This window comes from Lolium perenne, chromosome 4 (assembly GCF_019359855.2).
Source record: "Lolium perenne isolate Kyuss_39 chromosome 4, Kyuss_2.0, whole genome shotgun sequence".
NCBI classification, from domain to species: Eukaryota; Viridiplantae; Streptophyta; class Magnoliopsida; order Poales; family Poaceae; genus Lolium; species Lolium perenne.
This window is the reverse complement of record NC_067247.2, coordinates 189,328,118-189,344,934: the sequence shown is the minus strand read 5'-3', so window position 1 is coordinate 189,344,934 and position 16,817 is coordinate 189,328,118. Positions and strand designations below refer to the sequence as shown.

Sequence of the window (16,817 nt, the reverse complement as noted above, 5' to 3'; positions counted from 1 at the left end):
AATATAATTCCTATCAATATGCACTTCATGAGGAGGATAAAATTTAGAATAAAAGAGAGATGCAATTTCCTCCCAACCAAGAGAATGACTATTCTCCAACAATTTATACCAATGCGCCGCTTTACCAGACAGCGAAACGGAAAATAGCTTCTTCTTCACTTCATCCATAGAGATACCTACACACTTGAATAACCCGCATAATTCGTGCAAAAACAGTAAATGATCTCTAGGATGGACAGTTCCATCCCCTTTATAGTGGTTGTCCATAACACGTTCAATAATTTTCATAGGTATTTTATACGGAATACTTTCAGCAGGTGGATTCAAAATATCAGAAGCATCATTAGGGTTATCGCATATGGGAGATAAAGCATTATCAGAACAAATTTTCTCCCCTAAAGATGGGAAGCTAAAAAGATCACAAAAACTAGCTTCCCCAAGCTTAGACTTTTCCATAGCATTAGCAGTAATTGCATTCATACTAATAACATCGCTACTAACATGCAAATAAGGTTCCATAGGTTTTTTAATTTTCGCATCAAACAATTCTAAATCCGGAAAAAGATTAAAAAGCTCACCAATTTTTTTGTTGTTTTCCATTATGCCTAACTAGTGTAAACAAGAAACAAAAAGATGCAATTGCAGGATCTGAAGGAAATAGCCTCGAGTACTTACAATGGCGGAAAATAGCTTGGTAGCCGAGATCCGGAGTGTGAGTACCTTTTACCTTTCCTCCCCGGCAACGGCGCCAGAAAATAGCTTGATGTCTACTTCCCCCTCCTTTTCCTGTAGACAATGTTGGGCCTCCAAGAGCAGAGGTTTGTAGAACAGCAGCAAGTTTTCCCTTAAGTGGATCACCCAAGGTTTATCGAACTCAGGGAGGAAGAGGTCAAAGATATCCCTCTCATGCAACCCTGCAACCACAACGCAAGAAGTCTCTTGTGTCCCCAACACACCTAATAGGTGCACTAGTTCGGCGAAGAGATAGTGAAATACAGGTGGTATGAATATATATGAGCAGTAGCAACGGTGCGTAAAATAGCTTGCTGGTGTGTAGTTGATGGTGGTAGTATTGCAGCAGTAGTAACGCAGTAAAACAGTAAACAAATAGCGATAGCAGTATTTAGGAACAAGGCCTAGGGATTACACTTTCACTAGTGGACACTCTCAACATTGATCACATAACAGAATAGATAAATGCATACTCTACACTTTTGTTGGATGATGAACACATTGCGTAGGATTACACGAACCCTCAATGCCGGAGTTAACAAGCTCCACAATTAATGTTCATATTTTAGTAACCTTATAGTGCAAGATAGATCAACATAACCAAATAGATCACATCAATACCATCATAGTAATAGTTAACTTCACAATCCACAAGAGATCATGATCATAGCCTACGACAAGAACCACATGGTGCACGCACTAGTCACCTTTACACCATGCAGGAGGAATAGAATACTTTAATAACATCACTAGAGTAGCACATAGATGAATTGTGATACAAAACTCATATGAATCTCAATCATGTAAAGCAGCTCATGAGATCATTGTATTGAGGTACATGGGAGAGAGATTAACCACATAGCTACAGCGGAGCCCTCAGCCTCGGGGGTGGATTACTCCCTCCTCATCATGGAGGCAGCGATGGCGGTGAAGATGGCGGTGAAGACGGCGGTGGAGATGGCTCCGGGGGCAATTCCCCGTCCCGGCAGGGTGCCGAAACAGAGTTCTGTCCCCCGAATTGGAGTTTCGCGATGGCGGCGGCGCCCCTGGAGTCTTTCTGGAGTTTCGTCAATTGGTGTCGAGGTTTTAGGTCACGACGGCTTAAATAGGCGAAGAGTCGGAGTCGGAGGGGCCACGGGCTGCCCAAACCATAGGGGGGCGCGCCCCCCCTGGCCGCGCCGGGGTGTGGTTTGGTGGCCCTGCCCCCCTTCTCTGGCGGTTCTCGTGTGTTCTGGATGCTTCCGGGTAAAATAGGAACTTGGGCGTTGATTTCGTCCGATTCCGAGAATATTTCGTTACTAGGATTTCTGAAACCAAAAACAGCAGAAAACAGCAACTGGCCTCTCGGCATCTCGTCAATAGGTTAGTTCCGGAAAACGCATAAAAATGATATAAAGTGTGCACAAAACATGTTGGTATTGTCATAAAACAAGCATGGAACATCGGAAATTATAGATACGTTGGAGACGTATCAGACACCTTGGTTGCTATGGGTTTTGATTTTTTGGAGTTGGTGGCATGGTGTCCCCATGGTGGACATGTGTCGAACGAGGGGTTTTCGGACGAAAGGAGGGGGAAATCGCCAAAAACTCACCAAACGAAAAGATCATGGGGTTTCGGACGAAAAGAGGGGGAAATCGCCAAAAACTCATCAGTAACTAGTGGGACTGAGTAAATGTTGTGACATTCATGTGGAAAATTCAAATTTAAATTTTTCATGAGGTTTGGTGTAGTTTGATGTGAATTTACACAAGTGAGGGCATTTTCGGCATTGGGAAAATTGGGAGCACGTGCTGGTCTCATTTAAAGTCACCACATTACCCTACAACAGAAGTTTCACTTGGAAAAAGGTTTGACAACCTCTTAGTGCAATTAGGTCAACCTAGGTTTCACCAAACACTCAAACTTTCATATAAAATTGAAAATTTGTTGAAATCTTTCCAAACCTTGTGTATTGGCCAATGTGTGGCTAACACTTTCCATGGAAAATAACAAACTAGAAAAAAATTTGTTTCCCTACCAAAGCACTCACAAAAGTGAGGTGCGTAGTGAAAGATTATGCCCGTCTACCTCGAACGGGCAGTTCTTGACCATTTTTTGAGGTAGATAACTTAAAATGGACTGAAATTTGGCATAAGGGTGCATCAACATGTGGGCAATGACGCTAGCATGCTATCTTGGCAGTTTGGTTTGAAAATTTTCAAAAATTCATCCCCTAAACTCAAGAAGAGGCTATGTGTGATCACTAATTCGTATTTCAAATATTTTAGAGTTTTTAATACCCATACTGAAAATTCTGTGCCAGCCCATCCGTCATGCGTGGGACCCATGTCAAAGTAATGGGAAAGTGGACTGACTACATGCAGCAATCCACGTTTTCACACCCACGCGTCGGGCAGAGGAACCCAAACGGCAGCACCTCGTATATCCATCGGCCCCATCGTCTCTCCCACCCGCAACTTCTATTCCCCAATCTCTGGCGAAAAACCCTGCTTGCACCTCCACCAGCGCAACACCGACCTCCCCTTCCACCGAAGATCCCGAAGATGAAGCGTGTTCGCGGAGACGAGCCGGAGGCGAGTGCGGTCGTCAACGTCGACAGAGGCGATGGCGATGGTCCGGTAGTAGTCGACGTCGCGGAGGCGGGATCTTCTTCCGGAACTGGAGCCGCTCTTCGCCGCGCCGTGACCGTGGAGGGCTCCGCCCAACCGGCCGTGGTCGCCGTCGCTGATGAGGCCAAGGGAGACGTCCTCGCTCCCGCGGCACAAGCAGATGACCAGGGCTTCGATCCGAATGACCCGTTCTACCGCCACTCCGTGCGCACCGCGAGCTATATGGCCCCGAGAGAGTGCGACGAGTTCGAAGAGGAGGCCTCCGACAAGCTGCAGCGAGGTACTCTACTATTCCGATCGATCCCCTGTTTTTCTTGATCTTCTTGTTCACCATAGGGTTTGCTCATAGGGTAGATTGATTTGCCACTGTCTGTGACTTCTTGTACAAATTGATGATTCGGGGTTCTTGCTCATCGATTTATGGTTTGTAGATACTAGATCTGTAATATTTGATGCACATCTTGATTCAACTGTAATGATTCCTTTTGTGTGATGAATCATACCTGCTTAGTGTAACGCTCATCGCATTTCAAACTTAAATTCATCCGAATATGAATCATACCGAGTGATTATGATTACAAGAATTATATTATAGGTACTATTAATTGATCTGATACATGGATTTTATAATCACCATTTGTCTTAAACTGGTGCTTATTTATACGATGAAACCATAGTGTGTACATCATTTTTATTTGGGGAACAAATGAATTATCCGGTGCATGTAATTTATGACCATAATTTTTGTTCAATTCCTGCTTATTGACGTCATGAATCCATATTGTTTTATGAATCGGTACATCTTCAGGGAACAAATGATTGATCCCTGATCCATGAAATTTATAATCACCATTTTCTCTTAAATTGGTGCTTAGTTATAATACTGAAATAATGATTGGACTACCCATGAACAAGTTGTGACAACAGTTTAAATTGGTGGTTATTTATATTAGTGAACTAATTATGTATGGTTGGATCTGGATCATAAATGTTGATTCTACATGATTAATTCTTAATAATGTTCATACAAAAATATTTAATGCTTCAATTGTATTTCAGTTAATTTCCTTCTCTCACTTCTTCTTTACTTTCAAAATCGCAGGAAGACTCTGAGGACGTTGATAGCGACAAGGAGGACCGGGACCGGAAGAGCCGCTTCGTTACGAAGAAGTCAAGATCGGCCAGATCCCTTTCCGTCGTAACGGAAAGCCACATTGCCCATTCTGCGGCAGGGTTTTCCCGAACGATCTCGAGTGTCTGATCCAGCACGCGACGGGAGCTGGAAAAGGTAGCAAGCAGAAGCACAAGCCTGCTAGCAAGGCGAAGCACGCTGCCTTTGGCAAGTTCCTCAGGGACTACGTCAGGACTGGCCTCATCCCGCTCGTCGGTCCAGCTGTTGGCCCTCATGTTCTCCACTAAATTTAGTTTATGTTTAGTTGTTCCCCTGGAGGTTCATGGTTAAACTATGTCATGTTTCAAAGACTATGTTCTACTTTTGTTATTTGGAACACGGGCAATCATACCCGATTGTTTAACTTCCGGCCTAGTGGGCTTGTTCTGTTTTCCCCAAGGCCCAGGGAAGTAAAACACTTAACTTCCAGCCTAGTGGGCTTGTTCTGTTTTTCCCAAGGCCCAGGGAAGTACATATTAATTTGCAAAAAATGAACAATTAAAATCAGTGAAAATTGAACTGGCAGTAGAAAAAATGCAGGACCAAATAGTCAATCATAAAGTGTACCCCCTACATAATCCCACTATATAATCCCTTCACACAAGAGCGGCCAGGGTAGCGAAATGACATAAACACACAATGGGCACACACAAATTGTAGACTAAAACAATTATATCATATGATAAAGATTATATCATATGATATCAACTGAAACTTCAATACCACCACGGCCGCCCTGGTTGAAAAGAATGAGAACAACATTCCCAGATTCAAAGTTATACTCCTTAGTAAACTCCGACCAGCAGGAATCGAACTTCATCCTTCCATCAGTAGTAGTGTAGTATGCACCCTGAGGGCGGTAGCCATAGTCATCAACAAAAAAACATGCCTCCCCGCTTTCAGAGATATTCAAGGACCTAACAACTTCCTTCGGGGTACGCTGAATAATAAAAATTAAATTATATATGGGAAGGATATAAAGGATAACTAAGATTACATAAAGAAAAGGAGAATTATACCAGTCCATTGCCCTTCAAATCAGTATTCGTCAAGGTGTGCACAAAAACAACACCAAGACCAAGACCACGCTCACGGAGAAGTTGTTCCTTCTTCAATGTTTGAGCAGTAGTAAGCATAACACCTTTAGTGTGGACAACTGCAGTTGGAATTTCTGCATACAAATTTAAAATTAATAAAAGAATAAAAAAGAGGAGATATAACATCAGTTATATTAAAAAAATGGGCAACACATGGTAAAGGATCAAACAGACTTCCCATCGCCACGATGCTGTTCAGTGCCCTCAGGACCTTCTGCAAAAATCCCAAACAGTTCAGGAGCACTATCAAACCCAAACATGATACAGTCACCAACTTTCAGGTCGTAGTCATGAAGAAATTTTTGGTATCCACTACCAAAAACACGTGTCTTCGAACTGCCTTTCTTAACATGAAATTTGTACTTCACTTCAACCGATGTAACGACAAAAAAGATATTACCAACAAGGTTGTTGAACTGCCTCCTCACAAAACAAGGCACAGTCTGAAAAAACAGTAGAACAAAAATGCAGAAAATAAGGATATAGTCTAGAATCTGTCAACAAAAAAGATACATTCTAAAAAGGATATATACCATAAAGTCATCAAATCTGCTTCCAAGATAACAACGAAATGAATCGAGAGTCTCCCGCCTCTGTGACAATGATTGCCCATCGAACCACAAACAACACAGTTCATCCTGTGTATATTTAGCAATTACCAAAGCTAGTAAAAAATACAGGTAGGTAGGGCATATTCATAGAAATCTATCCATAGATCTGAAACCATACACATATATCCATAGATCTGAACAAACAAGATTATTCAGAGGACAAAAAGGATTTTCAACAAACGGAGAAAAAGGAGGTGAGGTGAAGTAGTGACATGTAAAAACATATTTTCCTACCTCTCAAAACAAACGAAAATCTTCAGAGAGAAAAGAGTTTTTCAGCACAAAAGAGAGAGAAAGAAGATGAAGGAGACTTGCTTCACCGCATCAACAAGGGAGGGCAGAAGGCAAAACCAACCAGGGGCATTATAAATACAATAAGTAGTAATGCTTGCCTACAACCGCTATTTAATGAGGTTGTGGGGTAGATGGTGGTTGCTATCCTGTAAGTTCAAAAGTCAAACACAAAGTATCTCATGCAAAAATGGAGCCCACTGCTATTATGTAATCTCTGTCAATAAGTTCACAATGGCAAAACATCGACACCTTTGAAAAATACATTGAATCATAAAGTTGCACTTCAAAATTATTTAAAACCATATGATTTACAACTTCAAATGTACAACAAAATGTTGACTACATGCCTTTGTTCGGACTATAGGTTAGGTCAGAACAATTATGGCATGTTAGTCATTTTTTCAACATACATAAAAAACAAATGATCATTTGTGGACGAAGTGCACAATTATACCAAAGTAGGCATCACTTCAACACATCAAACTACACCAAACCTCATGAAAAATTTAAATTTGAATTTTCCACATGAATGTCACAACATTTACTCAGTCCCACTAGTTACTGATGATTTTACATTGAATTTAGCATTTATTATGAGTTTTACTCGTTTTCTGTCATTTTTTAATAAAAAAATCAACAAACACCTAAAATTGTCAGAAAAATCTGAAACTCCTTAGGCACACATACCTACCCTTCATGACCACTCACAAAAATTTTCAGCTCAATCTGAGTCTTTGAAGTGCAGCTTGCTTGAAAAAGAGCCCTTCACCGACATGATCGATGTGGGTCCACACATGGATCGACCCAACCAACATGAGGTTCCACAAGTGTTTTCAGACAAAATCTCACATGTGTGAAAAATAACATGTATATGTGGGATGTGTTCTCACATATACCTCACATGCAAAAGGTTTTACAACTTCCGGGGTCGACGATTCGACCGTTATGCCGAAAATGCCCTCACTTGTGTAAATTCACATCAAACTACACCAAACCTCATGAAAAATTTAAATTTGAATTTTCCACATGAATGTCACAACATTTACTCAGTCCCACTAGTTACTGATGATTTTACATTGAATTTAGTATTTATTATGAGTTTTACTCATTTTCTGTCATTTTTTAATTAAAATATACATGTACAGTTCCATTTTCAGAGTAATATTTTTTCTTTCACGGCAAAAACTTGTTCCCTCCAAATTGTAGTACGCCGGCTGCCAAAACGCCCAAATTTTTTGTTCCCTCCACTCCTCCCGCGCACCCCACCTATCAAATATTTCGCCCTCCCTTATATACGTCGTGCCTCTACCCCATGATTTACGAGCATCTTAACTACCCACCCCCCCGACCTCATCCTCTCGTGCTCACCCCGATCCGGTGTCTTCGCCGGACGTTCTTCCATCTCGCATCTATCTCCCCGGCCGGTGGTCGCCATGGCCGGCAGTCGTCGAAACGTCGGGGGGAAGGAAAATCGCGCACACACGCCGAAGAAGGCGCCCAGCTCGAAGAAACGCCAAGGTAAAGCTGTCGGTGATCGGCTTGTTGTTGTGTTTTTCGGATGGTTAGATCGAGAGATCGGTTTTACATGTGTACCACGCCCGTTTGACCTATATCTAGATCTTGCATATTTGATAGATCCAATCCCGACATCATACGTATAGGGTTTATCGTTTTTATTGCAGAGACAATCATGCCGTGCTATACAATCTTTGCCATCCCGCTGCTGTACAATCTTTTGCATAGACAATTGTTTGCCGAAACACTTAACTGAACTAATTCCAGCCGTTGCCGAAAACAGCCTGACGAGCTACAGTGAACAACGACATTGCTTCAGACTTTTATTCCTCAGTTTCAGAGGGAAGCAGAGTTTGATCTAGAACAATTGTTTGCTGTTTTCTATGGAACTAGTTAGTTTGCACGTGCAATGCACGTCTTAACAATGTAATGAAGTTTTTTTAATCATGTACTTTGTTTCATCAGTCTATTTATTTCCACAATTTTTGTTTATCTATGTCTTTCAAAAGTCAAAAATCAAATTTCAGCACATATCTGAACTTCTATCAGCACATATCTGAACTTCTATCAGCACATATCTGAACTTCTATCGGTATAGGACTGAACTACCGATACCTCATTACGTGCATACCAAGCCCGCCAAGCAACCAGAAGGGTAGTATCCACCATGTGAGGTGGTAGTTGTCCAATAACAGACTGAAACCAGCTATCAACAGACATGCATAATTCAGTGTGCGAGGGGAGTCTCATGTGTCAATTATTTGTTACGAGTAGATATCTAAAAGCACATGATGTCCCTTAGCCTGGCATATGCCCCCTCTTATGTTTTGTTCGCCGACATCATACGTAGACTCTTATGTTTTCAATCATTTGCTGATGTACAATATTTTGCAAAGACAATTATTTCTTTGTTTTCTATGGAATTGGCCCCCTCTTATGTTTTGTTCACGCTCCGCTCTTCCGATTATTTCAGCGGAGACACAAAACCCCGTCAAGCCGGCATATGAGCTTGCCAAGGAGAAACAAATGCAAGAAAATGTAGTACGCATGGAAAAAAATTTCGCTGAAAGATATGGACCTGGCCACAAATTTCAGAAAGATTTCTCTGGTTTTGCACGTACATTAGTGTATGGTGGGGTACAAATAGGAACTAGTAACAATCTAAAGGACACAGACTGCGAAGAGATGGAGGTCGAAGAGGACCCTTCGTATGAACCGAATCCGTAAGAGATAGCTACTGCCGATGATGATCTTCATTCGGATGAGGATCGGCGCACTGTCGGCAAAACTTCAGCTGTGCTGTGGAACTATGTCTGAACTATGATAGGAAATACGTACATGCTAAATGTTTCCTACTAATGTAGCCTCTACTTTGCTTGCAGATAGTTGCTTCTGCAATAGTTTCACAGAAGAAGCGATCCATACCTGAAGTTGCACCATCCAACATTGCAACAAGATCAATGGCAACAACTGAACCTGAAGCTGGGTCATCTGATGAGCCGACGGCCACTGCTGGTCTGAACACTGAAGGAGCACCCTCACCTAACCAGATCATGACATCTGGAGGCAGCACCTCATCTCCTGAGGACAATCAAATTGTAAACTTTGAGCGGCAAGGTATGAAAATTTGTAAAAACTAAACACTGTACCGCATATTTTCATATAAAAGAGAATCATTTCATATCTCTTCTTTCAGAGACATTGACAACATCTGGCGGTAGTAAGAGAAAGAGAGGTGGACGCAGACGTACCATGGGCCATGGACTACATGAGTACACAAGAAGACATGGTGGCAATAAGATGCCAATTGAATTCACCTTTGGTGTCGGGAGACCCAAGGATTATGTCCGATCAGCAAAGCTGAGCAATGAGGTTGGTATTCACATCCGTAAAAAATGCCGCTTGCAACACACTGGACACGGTACAAGAAAGATGAAACTCTCAAACATGTCATTCCTCATGCTATAAGTACGATAGCGGTGAGTCCTGTACAATCTTGGTTTAACCTAATTAGTATGCTACATGATCAACTATCTAAGAATCTACCGATTAATGCATCACTATTTTGAAGGGAAAGTTTAATATGGACAAAAATGATGAGGTGGCTCAAGATGTGTGCACGATATGCTGCAAGTTAGTATTCGGCGGTTCCGATATAGGCTTAAAAAGGAGTATTGGCCGAAAATTAAAAATCTCACACTTTGGAGCAAGCATATCTCAAGAAGCCGAGATCATGTAGAAGAGAAAAGCTGGAAAGAAGCTGGTGAAAAGATGGTTTGATGAGAAGTACCAGGTACATAAACGTTATTCCTTTCAATAACGACTCAATTCTTACATTTCTACGATGCGGATAAATAAAATGCATGTACTTGAACATAGGAATTTGTGTGTAATAAATGGAAAGAACAGAGAAGGCTGTGAAACAGTTCCATACCACCTTGGATCTCGAAGCTATGTTGCTCATGGGAACATCTAGTAAGTGTTCGAATTTCCCAATACGAGTTCATACTTCTGTCATACACGAGTGTACAATGGTAATGTGCATTCTACATTTTTCAAGCGAAGGCTAAGCGAGCGGGGAAGAAGAAACCTCTCCAATTGAATTTTTTAGAATCACACACACTAACAAGGATAACATTATGAGTGCTGAAGCAAAAAGTGCATATGTAAGAAATATTTCTTATTAGCACAATATAATATAATCCAGTTTTGTATGTTGTCCATGCAATGATTGTAATCTTTATGCAGGATCAAATGGTGGCAAAAAAAGCGGCACCACGCAATGAAGATGAACCTGATTTGACTGATTTGCAAATTGTTCAGCTAGTTCTGAGCGAGAAAAGCCCATCCACCACCTGCAACAGCACATTCCTACCAAGATTGGGCGTCGCAACAAGTTCCAGGAAGTCTTCTGTCCCGACTACACGCATCCGAGAGCTACAACAAAGACGGCGAGATCAAGAGCAGAACTCCATACAGGCAGCTGAAACGTACCACGGTGAGATGCGAGGCAAGACTGCAAGAACAAGATAAAAAATTTGAAGAGATCGGGAAGAAGCGGGAGGAAGAACTTGAAGTCTGTGAAGAAAGCCCAAGAAGAAAAGACTCGGCTTATGAAAAGAGGTGTGAGAAATGGATGCCGTGCTTAATTTGCTCTTGAGGACATCCCAGCCACCATCCATGTCTCAATCCCAGGGCAACTAATCTATTGCACCACCGTCCTACAACATTATTAATCATAGGTCTTTTAATTTCTTTGTGTTCCAATTGTAATTTTCTTATGAATCTTTCGATCTGTGAGAGACATATATACTTCTTGTGCCACCATTTAAGTATGATATTTATTGTCTACTTTTTGATATTTCGCCAGTTTTTTTGTTTCCCAAATTTCGCAAATAATTCAAATGCTCTCAAATTTTATCAAATTCAAAAGGTGACGGAAAATGTCACAACATCACTATTAAATGAAACCACGTGGCACCAATTTCTGGTCCCACTTGTCAGAATTTGTGGGTCCCACCAGTCAGCATTATTGGGACCCATATGTCGCCAACAACCTGGTCCCACTTGTCTGAATTTTGTGGATCCCACCGGTCAGAATATTGTGGGTCCAGCTTGTCATAATATTTTGTGGGTCCCACCAGTCAGCACCATGCCGGTCCCACATGACAGATATCCATGTCAGCGCCGTCGGACCCATGTTGTCAGAAGCCAAATGGACCCACATGTAAGACCACGTATGCTTTTTTTGGACCAATCAGAAACTTCCCAAGATTTAGATATTGACGAAAGTTGCAATTTTTCGTGACAAACCTGTCTGTCAACAATGAACCTTTGATGTTGACGAATTTGCAGGTCGTCACCATCAAACATTTGACGTTGACGAAAAAATGCATACCGTCACCCCCGATATTTTATGACGGAGCTTCCTTGACGAACCCCATGACGATCAAATTTTGTCACCGCGAAGTAATCCTTGACGAAAATTGGCCTTAACATGACGAAAGTGATTTGTCAAAAAAATTGTTTTCCTTTGTAGTGGATGGTTCCCCTTCCCAGCAACTGCACCGTCGCTAGGTAGGCGGCGGTTGAGCGTCCGGTCGCTGACGTATCGGGCCCACGTCTTCTGGCCTCACATTTCGTGGTGTTCGGCGTGCCCGGAGCGTCCCCTGTGTAGCGGGGATGGGCTCGGGGCGACGGACACCGTATTAGGCCACGCCGGACGGAAAGGGCCTTTGGGGCGCGCGGCTGGGAACGATTTTTTGTCCGGCGCGCCCCAAATCCCTTTGGGGGCCGCTTTGGGAGACGCGGCTGGAGATGCTCTTAGAACTTAGCTTCGGGCCTTTCTTTCAGTTCATTAAACCAGCTACAAGGAACAGAGACGCTCCCCTCGCGTCGCCCCCTCGAGGCGACCGAGGGGGCGAAACCCTAGGCCCGCCGCCACCTCTCTCCCCTACTGTTTTCCTCCTCCTCCTCGTTATCCCTGGAGGCGCCACCAGGCTAAGCCCGAGACGCCTGTGAAGGGGGCGGCGGGGATTTGGGCTCTTGGCTCCCCGCGTGGTGGCTAGGTGGAGGAACGCCGCACCAGACTCGCCATGGCCGATGCTGCTGCTCGGTGGGTTCCCTGCTCCGACGGCTTGGCCTCTGGCTCGGCCTCTGGCTCGGCCTCAGGTAAGTGTGGATTCTGCCGGCGGCAGCCTCGGTGGGAGCTAGGAATCTCAGGGTGGCGGCCCTGGTCTGGTGGTGGTTCGGCACTGGCTTGGTGGCGACCGGTGATGGCCGGCTTCTGCGGTGTCGATGACGCGGAGCCAACGGATGCCGGCCTTGGCTCGCCCCCCCCCCCCCCCTCGGTGGTCTCGCGGCGCCAGATCGGAAGCCGCCAACCCCTTCTCTCCTCCGATGAGCTCAATCTTGCTGGTTTCGAATCGACCCAGATGGTGGCGAGGCTCTACGACCGGGAGAAATCTCTGACCGGCTGTGCCGATCACGACGGCGACGACGCCATGGGCACTGCCTTCCCTATTTTGGGCGCCGTCGAGGTACTGTCCTTTCCCCCTTCTCCTAAGTCCCCAGGTGAAAACCTAATCTTGGATTGGGCCGCGGTGGCGTCATGGCGTTGCTCCCCTTGTTGAAGGCGTGGTCTTGGGGTGCTTGATGAGGTTGTGGGCGTCTGATGTGCGGTTGGAGGTCTGTCGGTGTCTTCTCCAGCTTTCTGAGCAGTTTCCTCTCCGATGTGCTCGATCTCCGGTGTGTTGCGGTGATTCTCGATGTGTTTGGCTAGGCGTTGCTTGTTCGGATCTTCTCCTTCGGCTCTCGCCATTATTTTGCATCCAGGCTCAGGGGAGTCCATCGGCCGACGGTTCGGCGCCCTTCAAGCCAGGGCGAGGAGGCAGGGAGCCTTCTTCAACGATGGACTGGATGTGGCTGGTGTGGGACTGCCTGGTGTGTTTCCATGTTAAGCCACACCCGCTGGTTTCATCTGGAGTTGCAATGGCACCGAGTTGCTGATTGCAAAGGAGGACCATGCTGTTGCAAGCTATTCTTCAATCGTTTTTGTTGTTTGGTTGTTTTAGTTGTGTTGTAAGATGTTCTCAGCATCCATGTAATCTGCCGTTGTGGCATTATTAATTTAAAGCTAGGCTAAGGCCTCATGTTTATTAAACTAGCTACAGCTAGAAAATTCTTCTCCATAAAGGTTCCTAATTTGGAAAATATACTACTTTGTGATCAGTTTCAAGAAACAAAGGTTCTTCGGGAATAGCATACCAAGAGTTCAGTAAATGTTCCAAGAAACACCATAGATGTGATCAGTTCCGGATCAAAAATTTCAACAGGGACGATTTCAGTGATAGTAAACCACAGCAAGCATCAATAGAAGAACCAGTACGCGCTGGATGTATCTTTGGATCTCACACGGTTCGGAGTTTCCACGCCATCACACGGTTGTGGCAAATATTTATGTTGCAAATGATGTTGATCAGGTTGGCACACTTTGCACAAGAGTTGACGACAAAATATAGAATAACCTGCTTTGTGAACGAACACGTACGCTCGCTTTCGTGTTGCTAAATTCAGTTTGCGATATTTAGACGCCGTTCTTTTCCCACAGCGGCTGGGGCAGTGGGCATCGTATAACACCTAGAAACTCTCTCCCAGAAAAAAACGAATAAATCTCTTGGAATCTTTGCCAATTAGAACTGGTTCGCAACGTTCGATCAGTTAATTTGGTGGCAGAAAGTAAGGTACACGTGCGGCATCATATTCTCCACTTCCTGATTCCTCATCGTGGATTGAGTTAGTTAGAGAGAGATTCTCATTCCTGCATGATGCACTTGTATCTCATTTCCTTTTTAGTAAAAGAATATACTACGCCTTTCTATGGAACGAAGAAATACTCACATTGGAAACAAATACAAGCATATAATTCAAAGTAGGAAAATAGTCTAGGTCTTTTTTCTTACATGATTGCATAGTAATATGGTATTCCAAATTATGGAGACAAGCAAACATGCACGATAATTTGCTATTCCGCTCACGTTAATATCTCCAAATTTAATACTCACCCAAATCCATAATAAAGTGTTGCGGTTTCATACAATCAACAACACTTACTATGGATCGGAGGGAGTAACACATTTATTTCACACCACATCCAAACCCACCTCCAAGCAAGAACTTTTACAAGTGAACATATTATATCATGGAGAAGGTTGTGAACCAAAATCGCATTATCATGAAAAATTTGCAACTCGTATGCTTGCAACAAGATACTGATGCAGTTGGACGTATAATTTCCCCTTCTCCAACCCCTGCTTCCAAGCTTTCGGATCGTAGGGATTATTTGCATCTATAAATACTGTAGGAATCAAATTGGAAAGAGTTGCAAACAGGTGATCATTTACCCTGTTAGAACAGCACTTTCCCTAAAAATAATTTGGAGGAGAACAAAAAAAGAAGCACAAGCGAATGCCGATGGGCCTAGGTGACAGACGGGCTTCCATATCTTCAGGAGGTAACTGAAAAGCCCATGTATCTCCCCTAACTTAGGCCCAGCCCAACTTCAAACACCCGGAGCGCCGAGCTAGGGTTCCACTCCTTGTGAGACCTATATAGCCTCGCCATCTCCTCGCGCCGCCGCCGCCCCTCAAATCGCATCGAGTTCGCGAGCCGCCGTTCACCAGAAAGGAAGCGCTCGGAGAAGAAGAAGAAGATGGGTCACGACAACGTGTGGAACTCCCACCCCAAGAACTACGGCCCCGGCTCCCGCGTCTGGTACATCTCTCTCCACATCGCCACCGTGCGCAATTCACAGTTCAGCTTGCTTGCTAGTGGATTAGAAACATTCAATTCGCGCCTTGTTTGTTCTGATGATAAGACTGCTACGTGAATTTGGAGCTGTCTTGGATGTGACGCGTCGTTAATAGTTTCCTCAAACTGTGCTAAGTACTTCGTTAGAGCTGCTTGATGCTGTCAATACACTGTCATTTTTGTGTATGTTGCTGTAGTTTGGACTTTGGACCATTTGTTAACTACTAGGAAACCATGTTCTGCCTGCTAGTCTGATGTTGTTTGATGGCAGTGCTCGCAAGGCTAATATATCTACTTGTGCTAGGAACTGTGCTTGAACTCCTCTAGACTTGCGTTTATTAATATACTTTTAACTATGGTGTACGTGACACTGAACTGAAAAACTTGCACCGAAGTTCGTCATACATAGTATGTGGTGCTGTCAACGTTCATCTATTTCAGTTATTGTAATCCTGCTCTTTGTTTGCTTTACATTACTCGAGAGATAACAATGTTAGCTTCAACTGTTGTTGTTTCAAGCATGTTGTATGAGTTGCGCTCCCATTTGTTCTGTACTGACTAGTTTGTTCATTTTTGGCAGCCGGGTCTGTGGCAACTCTCATGGTCTGATCAGGAAGTACGGCCTCATGTGCTGCAGGCAGTGCTTCCGCAGCAACGCCAAGGACATTGGCTTCATCAAGGTAATACTCGCCTTATCCTGTTCTTTATTGAGTTGTTCAGTAAGTTTTGACTAGTTCATTATGCTTCAATTGCTTGAACTGCAGTATCTTTAGGATGCTATTAAGGTTCCTCTTTTTACTGTTGTGAGATTATATATAATCCAATGTTCTTGTGATCCTTGAATCAAATCAGTCAATTACAACGGTGATCGCGACGATTGTATACATGATTTAGTTTTTTCTTGCATATGCTTCTAAACACGTCATTGTGTGATACACAATTAGACTTGTTGGTGAAATTATAGTTTAGAAGCTTTTATCTGAGAAAAGTCTTTTAACTTGTGATTTTCCTTGCAGTACCGTTGAAGACTCTTCTTGTCTGACTGAGATCTGTACCTGCATCAGAGGAATGGATCCTTCAGTGAAGGCTTAATTTATATGCTTTAGCTTTTTGTTCAGAGTACTATGCTAGTAAGCTTGTTGAAGTTTTGGTGAGAACCATGTGGCTGTTAAAGTGACTATGTGATCAAAATTGAAGTAATTTCTTGTATTCGACGACTTTGCCCTGATTTGACTTGGAATGCCTCTAATGCTTCTGGATTGTTCCATGCTTATTGGTTGCTACTACAGTCCCCTCCATGATAAAATCTGTGTGAATCAAATTGCTCTTTTGATTTAGTTGATGTGGTTCTGGGTTGCAGTGAAACAAAGTTTCCACTTGATTTTGTCAGCCATGATCCAGTTGTTATTGCTACGATATATTTATACTACTCTACTATTTCTCTTCTAAAAATAGAGCTGCTCAACTTTTTCTAGAT

General features: G+C 43.3%; 1 protein-coding gene across 1 annotated transcript; it reads left to right on the top strand.

Annotated features, from left to right (window-relative positions):
• The first annotated feature begins 15,147 nt into the window (after positions 1-15,147).
• On the top strand, positions 15,148-16,595 carry LOC127295365 (small ribosomal subunit protein uS14). The gene is made up of 3 exons (XM_051325307.2): positions 15,148-15,304; positions 15,921-16,020; positions 16,357-16,595. The coding sequence occupies exons 1-3, from the start codon at positions 15,243-15,245 to the stop codon at positions 16,363-16,365; spliced, it is 171 nt and encodes a 56-aa protein (XP_051181267.1). The 5' UTR covers positions 15,148-15,242; the 3' UTR covers positions 16,366-16,595.
• The last annotated feature ends 222 nt before the right edge of the window (positions 16,596-16,817 follow it).

What these genes read in the sequence shown, in the direction of transcription:
- LOC127295365 (XM_051325307.2), top strand. Translation starts at nt 15,243, where the DNA reads ATGGGTCACGACAACGTGTGGAACTCCCACCCCAAGAACTACGGCCCC. An exon ending in GGCCCCGGCTCCCGCGTCTG is followed by an intron (nt 15,305 to 15,920) that starts GTACATCTCTCT and finishes CATTTTTGGCAG; the next exon opens with CCGGGTCTGTGGCAACTCTC.